Consider the following 17656-nt stretch of genomic DNA (forward strand, 5'->3'; position numbering starts at 1 on the left):
GCCCAGGGGACAATAGGGGCCAGCATCCTGAAAAGGTGGCAGGCAGGGCTGGGTGCACTGTAGCAGCAACCAACCCAGGCTCAGAGGCCCCAGGGTCCCCCTGGGGCAGATGGACTGACAGGGCTGTACCCTCCTCCATCTGGACTGTGAGGCCACCGCAAGGGGAGGGAATGTGGTGACCCCCCATGTTTCAGTGGTCAAGTCCCCTGACCACCTAGTGAGAGGGAGTGGGGAGTCGTGATGTTTTGTGATGTTCCCTGGGTTTTTGACCTAAAAAAGAGGTAAACTGAGGCAAGCTCAGTAAGATGAGTTTACTCAAGAAGGGCAGAGGGAAGAGCAAGCTGCAGGCGAGGCCACTGAGGGTCTGGGGTGGGCTGCATCTATGGGCGTGGGACGTAAGGATGGGGGAGTGGGTTAGAGCCAGTTAAAATAAAACACAGGAAGACCAGCCTGGAAAACTTCCCGGCAGACAATCGATACAGTCAAGAAAACAAACTCAGCCTAGCCCAGACCAGCTCCACCTGAGTCATCTCCCGTCCACGCCTCTGGCAACACTTCCCAAGGTTGATACCAGGTACCTCTGCCCAACCCCTTCTCCCAACATCCAAGAACATTCCAGCACTATCAGTGGTTTGCAAATCAGGTATTTACGGGAAGTCAGCCTCTTAGTCCTTAGTTTTGTCTTTCTGAGATTCTCCATTTTGTATCCTCTGGTTCCATTTCAGACTGAAAATTCTTTCATAGGTGAATGAATGAATGAATGAATGAGTGAGTGAACAAACATTCATTCTTCTCCTGAAGACAAAGCTGTCGGAGTGAAAGTGAAACTAGCCCTTGCGCTGGTCCTGACGTAGACAGGACCACAGCGTGACCCGCTGGTCACTCAGGACCGCCCCTGGCTCTTGTCCTTCTGTCTGCCACCCCCTCTTCCCCTCCCCACGCCCAGCCTGCTCCCCTGACTGTTCATGAAGTCGATGCTTTCAATGCGGAGAGAGGAGGCAGCCCCTGACATCTGGGGCATGCGTGTGCTCCTGGGGGATGTCAACAACCCTACAGAGCTGGCCTCAGACGAGACTCCTCCGTGACCATGACAACGTCCAGTGGAAAACGATTAGACCCTTCCATGCCCTGTGAGCACAAACACTAGGGCAGGTGCCACCACAGACATGGCCAGACAGCTCCTTCTCCTGGCCAATACAGGCAACTGCCACATCATCCCTGAAGACAGGAGCCCCAGAACCTCGCCCCTTCCCAACAGCACCCCAGGCATAGCGGACCGGACCGTGCAGGGGAGCCTTGCGGACAGGGCTGCAGGGCTGCTGTCGGGACATGTGCTTTCCAGGTGTCGTCACTGCATGAAGGTCTCCAAGAACACCGATGAAACATCTACTTACCGTATTTAACCTGCCGTCTCCCAGGCCCACTCACTTCGATATTCTCTCTGTGGCGCGCTTGTAAACATTCATTCTGACGCTGTGCTTCTGAGAGGCCAGTTTTACTATCTGTGCACAGGCTGCACCTTTCAATGTTCAAAAGTTGCAAAGTCAACAGTGACGTGGTGCTGCGTCCCAGCCCCTGTCTCTATGGGACTGTGGAATCAAACTTTTATGAAAATTGGATCTCTCTTCTCTGTTTCCTTTTAAACTCCTTAGTATTTGTCCCGGTGCTGACTGGGCCATACTGGGGGGTAGACAGGTGTCCTCCTGATGCCCTGGTGGCCACCCCCCTCAGCTCTGGGTGAAGGCCCTGCCAGTGGGGAAGCCACGGAGGGCAGAGGCTGGCCAGGAAAGCTCCAGGCTGGGCACTGGCCTGGCAGAGGGAGGGCGTAGAAGGGCCTCTGCTCTGTAAGGTCCTCCTAGACCTCCATGCAGGCACCCCGGGGTGATCGAAGGCAGAATGGGAAGCCTGTCGGGGTGGTGGTCCTCCAACCTGGTGTGTTTGGCAGAGGCTTGCCCTCAACGTTGACCTGGACCTGGGTCCTGGACATGGAAGGGGGAGTCACTGCAGACCAGCGAGAGCCGAGGTGATGGTGGGCTCTGAGTGTGGAGTCGTGAGGAGGCCTCCAGGAGGGGTTCAGGTGGGCCTAAGGCGCTGGCCGGCACACAAGTCAGCTGGCAGATTCCAGCCTCCTGTGGGCATGCAGAGGCCTGTAGGGAACACAGGCAAGGTAGGAGCCCACCCTAGCCTGACTGAGGAATAGAAGGTCACCGGTACAGCAAGGTGCAGTGAGGGGACAGATGCGTGGATCCGCGGAGAGAGCAGAGAGCCAGAGCCAGACCCTCACACCTAAGGATAGCTGGGCTTTGACAAAGGAGCAAAAGCCATGTGGTGGAGGAAGGACAGTCTTTTCAACAAACAGTGCTGGGACAACTGGACACCCACATGCAAACAGCAGCCCACGCCTCACCACGCACAGAAGTCAGTTTGAGGCAGACCATAAAATTAAGTGTAAAACATTGGTGATAAATGCCCTGGCTGGTGTGGCTCAGTGGGTTGAGTGCTGGTCTGTGAACCAAAGGTTCGCTGGTTCGATTCCCAGTCAGGGCACATGCCTGGGTTGCAACCTGGGTCCCCAGTGGGCAGCGCAGGAGAGGCAACCACACACTGATGTTAGCCTCCCTCTCGTCCTCCCTTCCTCCTCTCTAAAAATAAATAAATAAAAATCTCTTTTAAAATGTTGATGATAAAGCAACCAGCATGTCCTTTAGAAGGCGGATGGATAAACAAACTGGTCCATCCAGACGATGAAATATTATCCAGTGCTAAAAAAAATGAGCTAGGAAGCCATGGAAAGCCATGGAAGAACCTTAAATGAAAACGACTAAGTGAACAAAGGCAATCTAAAAAGCCTACAAAATGTCTGGTTCACACAATACGGCTTTCTGGGAAAGGCGAAACTATGGAGACAGAAGAGAGGATCGGGGGCTGAGGGGAGGGCGGGATGACCAGGCAGAGCACAGGATGGTTAGGGCGGTGAAGCTACTCTGTGTGATACTGTAGTGGCAGACCCAGGTCATCACACCTTTGTCCAAAGCCATAGAACGCACACCCCCGGGTGTGCATCCCTGTGTAGACTATACACTCTGGGTGATAGTGGTGTCAGTGTGCGTCTGTCTGTTGTAACAGGTGCACCACCTGCTGGGGATGCTGACCGTGGGGAGGCTGTGTGTGCATGTGGGGGGGTGGGAGGGCAGGAGGTGCATGGAGACTCTCCATACTTCATTTTAAAAAGAATAAAAAATAAAATAGATTTTGCAAAATCATGGTTGGGGGCCAGCATGGGGCCATGCAAGGCCATGGCCCACAGGCCCCCCTCTCTTCCACCAGGTGATTCCCCCTTTGTCCTGGGTCCTCCCCCACCCCCGGGCATACACATGTGCTAGGAGTTCCCCAATGCTGCTACCCACTTCAGAGCACCTCTCTGCGGGGGGCATACACCTTACATCGTCACTGCCCTTCCCCCACTCTGCCAAACCCACTCCACCCCTCAGCCTCACCAGTGACCTCCAGCTGACTCAGCCGAAGGTTGGCCTTAGTGCTCACGGGACGTGGCCGCTGAGACGCCCTGAGTGTCTTGCTCTCCCAGACGCTTTCTGGCTGGCTCCCGCATGCCCTTCCCCCATGGCCCTCTATCTCAGGGGTGGAGCAGCCACAGCAAGGCTTGCCTTTCCCACCTGCACTCTCTTATTTCAACTTCGGGATTCAAAATGCATCAACTACCTACTGACCTCCCAGTTGACATCTTCGGCCAGACCTCCCTGGGACTCGAGACCTTAACGTCTCCCTGAAATCCCTACATGGTGTCACGAAACAACAAACTAGCAAACTACAGGCCAATATACTTTGTGAATATACACGCAAAGTTCCTTGACAAATTACTAATCAGATTCAACAATGTACGAAAAGAATGATATGCCATGACCAGGCGGAGTTCGTTCCAGGGATGCAGGGCTGGCTCAGTATTTCAAGTCAGTCCTTGTCATTGACCACATTCAGAGGCTAAAGAAGAAAAATCAGGTGATCATATCAATTGAAACAGAAAAGCATCTGACAAAATGCAACACCCATTTATGATAAAAACTCTCATAAACACAGGAATAGAAAGGGAATTCCTAAGCTTGATAAAGAGCATCTACAAAAAACCTACAGCTTTCCCCCAAAGCTCAGGAACAAGACACGAATATCCACTCTCACTACTTTTATTCAACATAGTGCTAAGTTCTCACCGCGACAATAGGCTGGAAGAGGGAAGAGGAGGCACATGCAGACTGGAAAAGAAGACACGAAATGTCCTATTGACAGAAGGCATGGCTGTCTTTGTCCAAAATCTCAAAGATTCCATAAAACTGGTGGATGGATGGACACATAGACCGATGGAGCGGAATGAAGAACCCAGAACTAGACCCACAGAAAGAGGCCCAACTGATTTCTTAAATCAAGTAATTTTATTGTGGTAAAATACACATAACATAAACTTTCCCATTTTAACGATTTGAAAGTTAAAAATTCAGCAGCTATTGGTACATCGCAAGGTTGTGCAACCATCCTCACTCACTATTTCCAAAGAGTTTTCGTCACCCCAGTGAAAACCGCATACTCACCAAGCAGCCGCGACCCCTCCCCACCCCCGCCCTGCCCCCAGCTCCAGGAAACCAGTAATGTGCTTTCTGTCTCTATGGATTCGCCTGATCTGGGTATTTCACAAAAGTGGAGTAATACATTACGTCACCCTTTATGTCTGACTTCACTCAGCATAACGGTTTCGAGGTTCACCCATGTTGTAGCGTGTATTAAAATGTCATCTCTTTTACGGCTGAGTATATTCTAGTGCATGACTGACCACATTTTGCTCATCCGTTCTCCTGTAGGTGGACATTGGGGTTGCTGCCCCGGTCTCTGTGGCTGCTGTGACCACGCGTGTACAGGATGTTTGCACGTGCTTTTGGTTGGGTGTGCACCTGGGAGTGGAGCTGCTGCTTATACGGCAGCTCTGTGTTTGGCCTGTTGGGGCACCGCCAGTGGAGCAGCGCCCCCGCTCGCTTCCTTGCAGGTGAAGATGAGGCCTGGAGTCAGCCTAACACGCAGCTGGCATGCTGCTGTCCCCACCCCCCGCCCCCGGAGGAACTGAGGCTCACCTCCAAGACGGCAGTGGCCCAGCTCCTGGCCCCAGGCCCTTCATCCCTCTGTGGGCCACGCAGGCCACCTTCACACATCCTGGCAGCTCCAGGTCACCTGCAGAAAGGTGCTGCCGTGGAAACCCCCACCTGGTGGAAAGTCCAGAATTCTACACGAGCCTCTCTGCTCATCTCCAAGCGCAGGGCTGGGGGACGCCCTCGGAGGTCAGGCTCGGCTTGATGACACGGGGGGGGGGGGGGGGGGGGGGGGGGGGGCGCCTGCGAGGGGTTCGTGGCTTTGAAAAGGTGGAGTGAGGGCTGATCTTCTTGGCAGCTTTTAATTCCCCTGGAACCATGTCTTACAGCCAACGGCCCCTCAGTGACCGCTCAGCTGATGGGGTGGCGGGAGATAATGCGCTGGGCGCAGATGGAGGTGGAGGAGGAGGGTGCTCCCAAGAGGGTGACGCCGAGCTACTGGAGGCCATGTTCACTGGTCACCCCTAAAGCCATGGTTCCCGGGGACCCCTGGGTGCCTTCGTGTGGGAATTTGGGAGTGTGCTGGCCTGGCAGGTGCCATTACATGTGATGGGAAGTAGCTTCGCTTTCCTGAGGCTGGGCCCACATGAGTGAGAGGACTGGGAAGGTTGATCCAGAAGCTTCCTTTGCAAGGGAAAGAAAGGCCAGTGGACCCGCTGGCAGGTGCAGAGTGGGGGCCGGCCGGTGGCGGGGGGCCTCGTCTCACTCAGTTACAGGGAAGTTTCCAGGCCTGCCCCTCCGGAAGCTCCCTGGGCCCTGATTGGCTTTGGGGCAGCACGGCCTTTGCTCTTTCCGTGGGGAGTCGGGTATAACAGGGACCCAGCGGCCGCAGAGCTCAGCCCCGCAGAGGTGCCCGCCGAGGTGTGCCAGCCCTGGTAATCGGCGGGGCTGTGAGAGTGTGAGTAGACACGGCCCAGGCATCTTACAAGCCCGCTGGCACTCCGTGGCCGCGGGACCCCAGGCGGGGAGAGAAGGACCCCAGGCTCGCTTCCCCAGACCCCGCGATGGCAGGCGAGGCCCGCACCGGCGGAGACGCAGCGCTGCGCCGCCTCCTGAAGCTGCACCGCACCGAGATCGCTGTGGCCGTGGACAGCGCCTTCCCGCTGCTGCATGCGCTAGCCGACCACGACGTGGTCCCGGAGGACAAGCTCCAGGTGCGCCCCATCCCGGCACCCACACGCTCCTAGCCTTCCCCACACCCCGGTGCCTGGGAGCCGGGGTTAGCGCTGGGGAAGAGGAGTTCCAGGTGGACCTGCCTGCTCCGCGCTCCCACTCTCCCGCTTCTAACGCGCCACTCCCCTCGCCCCTAGCCATTCCCTTGCCCCGCCCACGAGTCTGACGGATGGCCCCCAGGACAAGTTAGAGGTTGGCCCCTGCCCCCAATGCCCTAGCCTGCTCCAAGCCCCAGCTACCAGCTTAGGGGATTGTCTCCAGGATTCCTTCCAGTTGTGATCCCAATGCGGATCCCCAAAGCCTCCCTCCCAGCCCTCCCCAAGTCTGTGTTCAAGTCAGGGGCCTGGTCCCCTAAGATGAGTTCCAAGTGGGCCCCCTTCACCCCAGCACCCCCACGCCATCCTCAAGCTCTCCCCATGCCAAGGAATGGACATGATGCCCGGGTGTCCAGCGGCCTCCTCTGGGTTGGCGTCCACCCTCTAGTCCCACAGTGGAGGTGGGAGAAAAGGGGGTGCAGGGAAGCACAGGCAGGGTCCCCCACCACCGACTCTTGCTTCAGGAGACGCTGCGTCTGAAAGAGAAGGAGGGCTGCCCACAGGCCTTCTATGCGCTCCTCTCCTGGCTCCTGACCCAAGACTCGGCAGTGATCCTGGACTTCTGGAGGGTTCTCTTCAAGGACTACAACCTGGAGAGATATGCCCGGCTGCGGCCAGTCCTAGACAGCTTTCCCAAAGGTGGGGACACTGGGCGGGGGCCTGGGGGCCCAGGGGTCCGCCTCCCTCGCGGGGGGCTGAGGCTCCTGAGTCCTGTTGCTGAGCCCCAGTGGGACTGTAAGATGGAAGAGGGTGGGGGGTTAGGGAGACTCTGAGCATGATCCAGGACAACCTTGAGTCCTAAGAGGCAAAGGCCCAAGGCCTCTTGTCCACCTTGCCCGGGGAACAGTTCTGGGCGTCCACTTCTGCCCATGCCCTGCAGATGTGGACCTCAGCCAGCCCCGGAAGGGGAGGAAGCCCCCAACTGGCCCCAAGGCCACAGTGCCGATGCCCAGGCCTCCCACCAAGAGGAAGGCCCTGGAGGAGCCTCGGACTGCGCCATCAGCAGCCCTGTCCCCAAGGGGCACCTCCAGTCCAGGTGTGCAGTTTGAGGAGCAGGTCTGGCCACAGATCCCCCTGGGAGCCCTACAACCCCCAGCTCTGGGAGCATTTGTCCCAACGGATCAGCAGGAGCCAGCCTGGGGGGCGGGTCAGGAGAGGTCCCCTTTGGGTGCTTAGTGGACACACTGGAGGTTGCCCCAGTGCCCGTGAAGCAGGCAGGTGGGTGTCACTTCCTTTTCACTGAAGTGAAGCCCTGTAAAGAAAGGGGACCCACTGGAGTTAAAAGATGGCCCCCACCCCCTACCCTGTGCTCTCCACCCTGCCTGCCGACTGGCCCTGGGGAGCGGAGAGCAGGGCTGGCTGCTGCATCTCCCCCTACAGGCTCCCAGGTGAAGGCCAAGCCCCACAAGAAGCAGGAGAGCACCGCAGAGCCACAGCGCCTGCCGCTGGGGAATGGTGAGCAGGTCCCACAGCCTCTGCTCCTGGGCCAGGGTCAGGTGGTTGGGGGCGGGGCTATCCTCTGAGGGCCTGTCCTGGGACCTGGGACCATGCTGGCCTGGCATCTCACCCCAAAGCCACATCTGGGAAAGAGGGCACACCTCGGGCCACCCCTCCTGTGCCTGTCCTTTAGAGCCAGCTCAACTCTTTCCTTCAGAAAATCCTCCTTCGTCTCTTGGCTGGATGCAGCTTGTCCCCTCTCTGCCCCAGAGACCCCTGTGGTCATCTGTTGCTGACCTAGGTTTAGGCCCTGGGTACTCTGCCTCCCTCCCAGCACGGCCCAGGGCCATGTCCCAGGGTCCCTGTTCATTCCTGTGGTCTCTCACATCAGTCACACACACACAGCCTGTCTGTCTGGGGAGGGGCTGGGCCCCCTCCGAGACCTGCCCATAGCCAAAGGAAAGAAGGTAAATTCCGCCACCAGGTGCCTCCTGCTCCCCATGTCCCTCCTAGAGCAGCTGCTCAGGGGCCATCTTCCCAACTGAGGGCCCCCATCTGGTGCCTCCTCCCCCAGGGATTCAGACTGTGTCCGCGTCGGTTCAGAGAGCTGTGGCTGTGTCGTCTGGGGACGCCTCAGGAGCCTGTGGGGCCGTAGAGGGGATCCTCATCCAGCAAGTGTTTGAGTCAGGTACATGCGCTGGTCCCTGGGGTCCACATCCCCCCAGCTCTCTGGTGGCCCCAGAGCAGGCAGGACCAGGGATGAGGCAGCCAGCATCCTTCAAGGGGTTCTGCTGGCTCTGGAGGGGTGGTGGGGGGTGGCGGGGGGCAGTGGGGGGCACTGAGGGCTCCCCATGGGAGAGGAACTCCTGGACAAGCCAGCCAGGAGACTTCTGGTAGGCCAGGAAACTTCCTCTGTGGTGGGCACCAGCTCGGGACACCGGGGATAGCCAAGGCCAGCTGGCCCCTGGGAGCTGCGATGGGCCCTCGTGTCTCACCAGGGAGGGGCCCAAGGACCCTGCAGTTGTTTCTTAAGACTGTTAGGACAAATGACCACTACTAATGAGGCTGTTTAAAGCAACAGAGATGTCAACCTGTCTGTGTCACCCATCTCGGCGTCACCTGGGCCACTCTCGAGGAGGCTGGAGGGCAGAGCCTGTCCTGCCTCTCCCAGATCCTGGTGCTGCTGGAAGCCTGTCCCCGGCTTGTGGTCCACTCACCCCTGTCTCGGCCTCCACCGTCCCAGGGCCCCCTTCCTCTGTCTCTCTGTGTCCTCTCCTCTCCTCCCAAGGACACCCGTCATTGTGTGTGGGGGCCAGCGTGAGCCCATTTTAACTAATTACACCTGCAGAGAACCTACTTCTGGATAAGGCCCTGCACTGACTTTCCAGGTGCACGTGGACTTGGGGGACAGACAGCAGTTCCCCAGCAGCGAACCCTCCTGGGCCCAGGACCCCGGCCCCAGACCTGACTGGGGTGCATGTGGGAGAAGCAGCCTCCAGCTGCACAGCCCACAGCCTCTCTGACCCCTGCTGGCTACTGGCCTGGGCCTGCAGTGTGGCTGAGCGGGGCCCCTGGGCAGGCAGCTGGGCCACTCAGCATCTCCTCCCAGGTGGCACCCAGAAGTGCATCCAGGTGGGAGGGGTTTATACTCCCAGCAAATTTGAAGACCCAGGAGCAGTGAAGAGCAAAGCCCGCAGCAGCAGTGGCCTGAAGACTCTGGTCCGAGCCAAGGGGACCCAGGTCGCTGCCCCTGTAAGCACTGCCCACTCCAGGGACACACAATGGCAGCAGCATGGCCTCTGGGTCAGGAGCTCTGCCTGCAGCTGCGGGCTCTCTGCCCTGGAGTACCCCCTCCCCCACTGGTGACCCTGTCTTCTCTTTGGCAGGCTGGAGGGGATCCGAGGGCCGGTCAGCAGGGCAGGGTCCCGGCCCCTTCTACCCTCCCCAGCGAGCCCCAGCTCCACCAGGTAACTCCCAGACGTGATGGGGTGGGGGCTGCCCCTCATCCTCATGACCCCGAGGGCTTGCCACTTGTCCAGGGCACTCACCCCAGTGACCACGGGCCAATGCCTAAGCTCCTATTTACAGGGCAGAGATCTCTTTTTTTAATAGTATTTTTTCTGATAACACACAATCATAAAAATTCAAATAAGTCAGAGAAAGTGAGGTTTCCAGGCTTTTCAAACTGTAGTGTTTGGTCCAGGTGCCACTCCCATGCTTGGGCTCCCAGCACCATAAGGAGGCAGAACCCGGCAGAGGTGCCCACCCCTCCACACCAGGCACTGTCTGGGCCAGGGCACCCGGGGGTGAGCGGGCTCCATGCCCACCCCTGCTGGCGGGGCCCGGGAGGGTAGTCACAACAAGTGTGCTCATTGCTGTGTAGGGCTGCCAGCCCCAGCAGTTCAGGGGGCTTCTGGGGCAGGGGCCCTCCAGGAGAGCATGGTCGTTGTGGTGCAGGCCAGGGGCTGCCTGGAAGCCTCAGGGGGAGGGGACCACGGGGGCCTGAGGCCAACAGAAAGGGCCTACACCTCCTTGCCCTGAGAGGAAGGGGCAACATGTGGGTGGCCGTGCAGTCTAGGGGCTGCCTGGAGGCCATGAGAAGCCAGCTTTCAAAAGGCCTGTTCTTCCCAAGAGAGGGGGACCAGGAGTTGTGCAGGGGCTGGAGTTGCAGGGATGAAACTGATCTTGGGGGGGTTGGGGAGCAGGCATCAGCCAGCAGCAGAGTGGGCCAGGGGACCTGGGTGCCCTGGGGGACCTGCCGTGGGGTGGTTCTGGTGGCTCTTGGGGAGGCTGGGCCACACCTCACCACCTACAAGGTGTGGACTCTTTCTGCGTCAGAAGAACGAGGACGAGTGTGCCGTGTGTCGGGACGGAGGGGAGCTCATCTGCTGTGATGGCTGCCCGCGGGCCTTCCACCTGGCCTGCCTGTCCCCGCCACTCCAGGAGATTCCCAGGTGAGCCTGGCATGCCGGTCACCTCCGCAGCACCCATCCACCCCCGATCTGGCTTCACAGCCGTCTCCACCCACTGACCCTGAGTGGGCCCAGAAGTCTCTCTGTCCCACGGATGGGAAGTGAGGTCCACCTTCAAGGGGTCCCTGGCTCAGGTCACTGGGCAGTGCGGCTGGGGCCTGGGCTGCTCTCACTCTACCTCCCTGCGTGGCCACACTGTCCCCAGCCTGGCCAGCAGGGCCCTGAGGCCCCCTCAGCAGAACGGAGGCTGGAGGCAAAGAGTGGTCAGCCCACCCCATCTCACTCCATACTCCGGGGCAAACTCCCACGAGCAGCTGACCCCCCCCACCCTCCCCACCCCCACCCCCCCGCCAAGCAAAGTAAGGGATCCCAGAAGCCACAGAGCAGCACCCCAGGGACTGGTCTACCTCCTGGCACCCCTCCCTGGCCCACCAGGAGAGCCCTGCCCTCTACCACCCATGCTCATAAGCCATGGTGGTCTGCAGGGGGTGCCTGGGTGGAGCTGTAGCCCCAGCTCTGGCCCTACTTGCTGTGTGACCTTGGCTGGGTCCCATCTCTCTAAGCCTCAGATGCTTCTGCACTAAAATGGGGAATTGGGCCCAAGTCATTGTTCAGCGTCCCACTGATAATGATGGTCTATCATTCTTCTGTTCTCTTCCTTCCTGCCCCTGACCGTCTCCCTTCTGCTGGGCACCACCTCCCTTATGGAACGTGGTGGGTCCACGGGTATAAACACCCCAGCGCAGGGCAGCCCTGCCTGCAGGCCCAGCCTGTGACAGCCAGGCGCAGGCAGCTGCGGGGGTGAGGGTCGGGCACTCTTGGGGCTCCTCAGAGAGGTACACAGGGCAGCACTGACTGAGCTGGTGAGGGCCACCCCCAGGGGTAAATAGTGGGCACACTTCTGCCAACTGGCCAGGCAAGTCCTTCCAGTGGGGCTCTGCCACTTCCTGCCTGGGCCTGTTCCCTACCTGTAAAAGGAAAGGGTGCCTTGGAGGAGCCCTCAGGCCTCCCCTGAGTTTTGGGTCTGGGGCTCTGCCAAACCTTCCGCCTTGCCCCACATGCCTCTGGCTGGTGACAACTTGAGCAGTGGGACCTGGAGGTGCTCCAGCTGCCTCCAGGGAAGAGCCCAGCAGGACCTGCGCCAGGCTGAGGATCCACCGGCAGAAATCCCGGTAAGCACAGGCCCACTTCCAGGCCCTCTGTCCACCTGGAGCCTTGCCTGCTGGCCACTTGTGTGGGTCGGGCCTCCCCAGCCCCTGTGGCCTGGCCACATCCATTTGACTTTCTACAGTGGGGCCTGAGGGGTGGCAGCTCCTGGGCAGCTGCCCCTACAGTGGCTCCTTTCTCGGTGTCCGGATGGGGGCTGTGGCTCTGTCAGCCCAACACAGGGGCTGCACTCTGACCTCAGGTAATGTTCACCCAAAAATGTTGCAGTGTCTGACACGGCAAAGACATGAAGGGTACAACCCGTGCCTGGGTGTAGGTGGGTGTTTACTCTGATGGTCCCTGAGGCCCCGGGGCAACCCATCTTTAGATGGGGAAAGAGTGGAGAGCTGAGGAACACAGAGCTGTGACTGTACCTGGGCCTTTCTGACCGGCGTGGGGGTCCTTCCCCGACACCAGCCCCCAGTTCCCAGCAGTTAGTGATGCCCTGGGTGGTGCCAGGCTAGTGCCCTGCAGCCCCTGTGAGCGCTGACCCTCTGGTTCCAGGTCGTCCTGGGACTGAGGTCCTCAGGGGAGGAGGTGAAAGGCCTGCTCAGGGAGCCCCCGGCTGGGATGGACACTGCTGTGACCTACAAGCACCTGGTGCCCCCAACATCAGTAGCCCCCCTGCCCGTACTGGACCCCTCTGCCCTACGCCCCCTGCTGTGTGTGGGCCCAGAGGGGCAGCAGGTGAGGGGTCTGGGGTCCTGAGGTCCTGGGGTCAGGGAGCTTGGGTCCTGCAGGGCAGCCTGCAATAGGAGCAGAGGGACAGCAGGGGAAGTCACTGGAAGGGGAAAGTGGATAGGAGTCTAACCGGGGTTCGGGGTCAGGGCTGGGGGGAGGCCTGTGCCAGGGGCAGCCAGACTGGCCACGGGGAGGGCAGGTGGGGAGCTAGAAGGAGGCACAGGGGGTGGGTGCTGTGGGAGAACACCCAGAATGAGGTCGGGGGGAGCTCTGGAGGGATTCCTGCTTGGGTGAGACATTCTCTCATTGTTCTTGAACCCCCATGCTCCACCCCCAAAAGCAGGACAGTAACAGAGGGGGGATGGCATTTTTGGGAGAACCCAGGTCCCCCAGCTTTTCATGCCTTTTTGGGGTGAGCAGTTCCAAGGACCCTTTGACCAGCCTTGAAGGGGGGTCAGGCCCACAAAGGGGAAGCGAGGTTGGAGCGCCAGGTTTCTCCCCGCTGCAGCCCAAAGGTGAAAGGCGCCCCAGTGTCCCGGGGCTTAGATCCCCAAAACGCCCCTCTCCCGTGTGCGCCCCACCACGCCGTCCAACCCCGGCGGGTTCCTGGGTCAGGGCAGAGGGCTCAGGGTGCCTAGAGCACCCCTCCCGGCCCCAGAACACCGCTCCCTCCACCCCGCAGGGCCCGGCAACCAGCGCGCGGTGCGGAGTGTGCGGAGATGGCACGGATGCGCTGCGGTGCACGCACTGCGCTGCTGCCTTCCACTGGCGCTGCCACTTCCCCGCGGGCGCCCAGCCCGGGTGAGTGTGATGGCCTGGGGGCAGGGCAGCGCCCCCAGCGGCTCCAAGAGAGACCCCGGGTTACACCCACAATTCCCGGCCGAGCCCGGGGCAGGGGTAGCCCACAGCTTGTCTTCCTCTTTGCGCAGGGCCGTCCTGCGCTGCAGATCCTGTTCTGGAGACCCCGCCCCGGCCCTGGGGGAGGGGGCGCCTGCGCCGAGCCCTGCCCGCCCGGTTACCGGGCCCGCAAAGGTTAGTGCCCCAGTGGGGGAAGGGGGACCCGCGGGGTTGACAGGTGAGGGAGCGCATCACGAGAGCAGGCTCTGGCGCCCGTTTCGCGGATTTGCACCGTACCCCACACCATGTGTTTCTTATTTATATGCAATGTCTTTTTTAAAAATAGACTCTTTTTTGATAATTTCAATCTATGTAAAAAGGAAACCCTGTGCCCAGAGCTCCCCTAGCCCTCAGTGCCCCTGCCCCAGCTCGGAGCGCCGGGTGGGAGGGGGCATGGCGAGAGAAAGGAGGCTCCACAGTGGGAATGAGCACGCACACGCCATGACCCAGGGTGACCCACCCGTGTAATCACCGTGTCCACGAAGGAAGTCCGGATTCGTAAAGAACTTTTATAAAAATGTGTCTGAGTCAAGCAGGATACACCTGGAAGCAAGATCTCAAAAAACGGAGAAAACGCCTCCACAGAATAAGGGTTTTTCCTCTGCGCTTGCGATTAAGGAGGGCAATAAGGAAGGCTCCATGGAGGTGGGAGAAAGCGAGGCAGGAACGCAGGGACGGGTTGGACCAGGGACAGTGAAGGTTCTGTGCTCTGTTGAGGGTGGTCACGCCTTAGAAGGAGGGGTCTGAAAGGGTGCATTTCAAAGCTGTGTTAACAGAAACAACCGGTAGGGCTGGCCTAAGGCCAAGACAAGCCTTTTGCTAAAGAAGTTTTCTGCCTGTGACCACCCACCGTGACCTGCCCAGTTAGGAGTTTCTGATCTGATTGCCCAGTGAGGTTACTTTGCTTAGAACCCCTTTCCATCCACACTCCAGTCCTCTAGCAGTCCTGTGAAGGGACCCTTTCCTGCAGCTGGGAGTGCCTGGGGGAAGTCCCTCTCTCCACCCTTCTCTGTCCAGGAGGAATGGCAGCCCAGGCCCCGCAGCTCCCTGGGGAGGTACTTCATCCTGGGCTCCCTCAGAACCTGTGGGGTCCCGTGTGTCCCCCCATTCAGGAGTCCCCAGAGGGTGGCGCCTCTTGCTCTGGCCATCCTAGGCGAAGGCCTTCCTGACCATATCCAGGGCTTGGAGGGGTCTCTGGGGGCCCTGGGGGTGGTGACACATGCTGCCCCCATCCAGACTCATGCTGCTTCCTAGCTGAGCCTCGAGCTCCCTGACATGCCTTGCGGGAGATGGCACCCCAGGCACTGCACAAGGCCCCGCCCAGGAGGGGATTCGTGGGACCACCTGGCAGGACTCACAACTGCCTGAGCCCTGTTCCTGCTGGAAGCCCCCCTCATAGTCCCTACCCAACTGCACAGTGTGTGCCCAAGCCAGCTCACGGCCACCCCCTCCAGGCAGCCTTGGGGGGTGAGCGCCCAGGAGGGGGGTGCCTCTCTCCAGAACACGCCTCCTTTATTGAGACCTGGGTTCTTTCCTCTTAACTTTTCTTTTTGTTGTGTTGTGAAGTGTCATGCCATTTTGGAGTAAAAAGTTGTAGCTCCCTTTGCCCCCCCTTCCCCAGGCATAGTCACATGACTGCAGCCCCCAGACCCTTACCTGAAAGCTCCTGCACACCTTGGGGCTGTGGCCCTCCTCCAAGCACCCAGGGCTGGTGGCTCCTGGCAGGGCCTGTGTTGATCAAACCCCCCAGGTGGAGGTGCTGACAGTTGGCTGTTTGGAGCTACCAACCTGGCGACTTCACCTGGTTCCGCATAGTGTGGACTTCTCCCCTCCTGACCAGGAGCCTCACTCCCTGCTCTGGCGCTTCTCCCAGCAGCCTGGTGGGCCCTGGCTGTGCTTGTTGGATGGCTGAAAGGCTGGCATTGGAACAGGCACTTTCCTCTCGGGCCTCAGTTTCCATCAGTGACAGGGTTCCCTAAGTCACCTCACATTCCCCAGAGGGCCACATGCAGCATGTGGAGGCAGGCAGGCTGGGGCACTTCGGGCAGCCAGCTTGCGGAGGTGTAGGGCCCTGGGCCGGCAGCCCCGGGCTCACTCACACCCACCCTGCCTGTGCCCACTGCCCCCAGAAGGAGCTAGGTGTTAGAATTCAGTTCTCAGGGACTCCTACCCCCCAAAAGAAGTACCCACAGCATCCCCAAGGCCCTTGTACAGCCACCCACCCCCAGCCCCCGATGCCTCTACAGGGAGTCCTGTTTCCATGGGGGTGTCCCCAGCAGGGGTGTGGAAGTTGGGGTGACATTACTTTCCTGGGTTTTAGGCAGGGGATGACTCTACTAGTCACGAGCCCGTTCTGCAGAGGGATGACCTGGAGTCCCTCCTGAGCGAGGTAATGCATCGCCTGGCTGGGCCTGTACCTGTCCTCCACCTTGTCCTTTACTGTTCTCCCCACCCCCATCCCCAAGGCAGCCGGCACCAAAGCCACAGAAGGGGCTAAGAGACCCAGCCCTGGGTGTGCCAAGCACCCAGGTCAATGTGCTCCAGCATGGCACTGACCCCTCTACGCACAAGGGCGCACAAATGCACCAAGGGGGCCCTGAGCCACCCCCGTTCTAGCCGGCTCGGAGCTCCTGGTGCCTGGACCCGGAGGTCAGAGGCTGCAGAGCCCCAGCAACCAGGCCACCAAAGCCTGCCGTGGAGGCCTGACTTTCCCGGGGGTGGAGTGGGGGCCGCCGAAGCCCTGCTGTGTGTGGATCTCAGCCCCGCTCTCCAGCCAGGCCTCTCTGCCCAGAGATGAGCAGCTGGATTAGTTGGGAAGAAAACGTGGCTTTTAGGGGCCTTGTCTTCTTTTGACAGGAGGTCAAAACCTCCAGCCATTCCCCTGCCCCAAGTGGCCAGATGTGGGTGGGGCGGGTGGGCCCACCCGTCCCCAGAGGTTCTGGCCAGGACCAGTGTCCTCGTTCTGCTCTGTCCTGCAGCACTCCTTCGATGGCATCCTGCAGTGGGCCATCCAGAGCATGTCCCGCCCGCTGGCTGAGGCGCCCACCTTCCCCTCCTGATCCGGGAGGGCCCAGGCCTCGCAGCGTGGCAAGGGCAGGGCTCGGTGAGATCGGACCCTCCCCTCCATCCCTGCATCAGTGGACCCCCGAGTGCCCACTTGTGCTCACGGTGCCTGAGCTCTGAGAGGGACAGAGGGGACATGCTCGCTCACCCCGGAGCTGTCCAGGTGAGGGCCAAGAAGGACTGAGAAGTCCAAGTTCTGTCAACACCGCTTGTAAACACAGCCTGTCTTTGTCAACACAGCTATCGCGTGCACTAAAATTAAAGTCGCTTCTATGCGGTGTTAACCTGGTTTCCAGTGGGTGGGGTATGTTTATTTTGGGGGTCTGAACACCTGTGTTTCTAGCACCTGAAGTGTAGGCTGAGCGGGCTGGATGGGGACTGGAGGAGATGGAAGAGAAAGGCCTGTGAGGAGGGCTCACACTGAGAAGTGAACAGCGCCCTCTGCTGCCAGGAGCGCCCCTGTGCTGCCCAGGGGCCTGAGGTCAAATCCAGGTCCCCCAGTTGAGCCTGATCCCACCCACCTCTGCCTCTGCCTCTGCCTGGCTGTGCTCCTCCTGCCCCCTCTGTTCCCCAGGGGCCAAGCTCACCACACCCCAGGGCGCTTGGGGGGCTGCTCCCTCTGCTCAGATTTCCTCCTCTTGGTTCTTTGCAGCCTGTTTTCTCAGCAGAGAGAGCTCAGCTCCAGTGCCACCTCATTCATTCATTCATTCATTCATTCATTCAAGAAACCTTCCTTGTGGATCTTCTATGCGCTGAGCACTTTTCCAGGCACAGGGTCCCAGAGGGATATTCCAGTGGAGGGATGGATCACATACAAGAGGACGGTGGCCTCAGCCGGGGCAACTGCTGTGACACAGAGGCGGGACAGGGGCCAGGGAGGGCAGGAGCATGCTGGCTTGGGATGTGGCTTTTGTTCCCACCCAGGGAGGCCCAGGCTGGGAGCAATGCCAGGAATAGAAGTCCCAATGCAGGACTCAGACCT

General features: G+C 59.7%; 1 protein-coding gene across 1 annotated transcript; it reads left to right on the top strand.

Annotated features, from left to right (window-relative positions):
* The first annotated feature begins 6154 nt into the window (after positions 1-6154).
* Positions 6155-16717, top strand: AIRE (autoimmune regulator). Its single transcript, XM_053919448.1, has 14 exons — positions 6155-6304; positions 6883-7057; positions 7299-7454; positions 7799-7873; positions 8430-8543; positions 9465-9607; positions 9742-9822; positions 10694-10809; positions 11915-12021; positions 12545-12720; positions 13397-13515; positions 13644-13746; positions 15932-16000; positions 16590-16717. Exons 1-14 carry the CDS (start codon positions 6155-6157, stop codon positions 16668-16670), a joined length of 1665 nt encoding a protein of 554 aa, XP_053775423.1. The 3' UTR covers positions 16671-16717.
* The last annotated feature ends 939 nt before the right edge of the window (positions 16718-17656 follow it).

The sequence above is a fragment of the Desmodus rotundus genome, chromosome 2, assembly GCF_022682495.2.
Source record: "Desmodus rotundus isolate HL8 chromosome 2, HLdesRot8A.1, whole genome shotgun sequence".
NCBI lineage: Eukaryota > Metazoa > Chordata > Mammalia > Chiroptera > Phyllostomidae > Desmodus > Desmodus rotundus.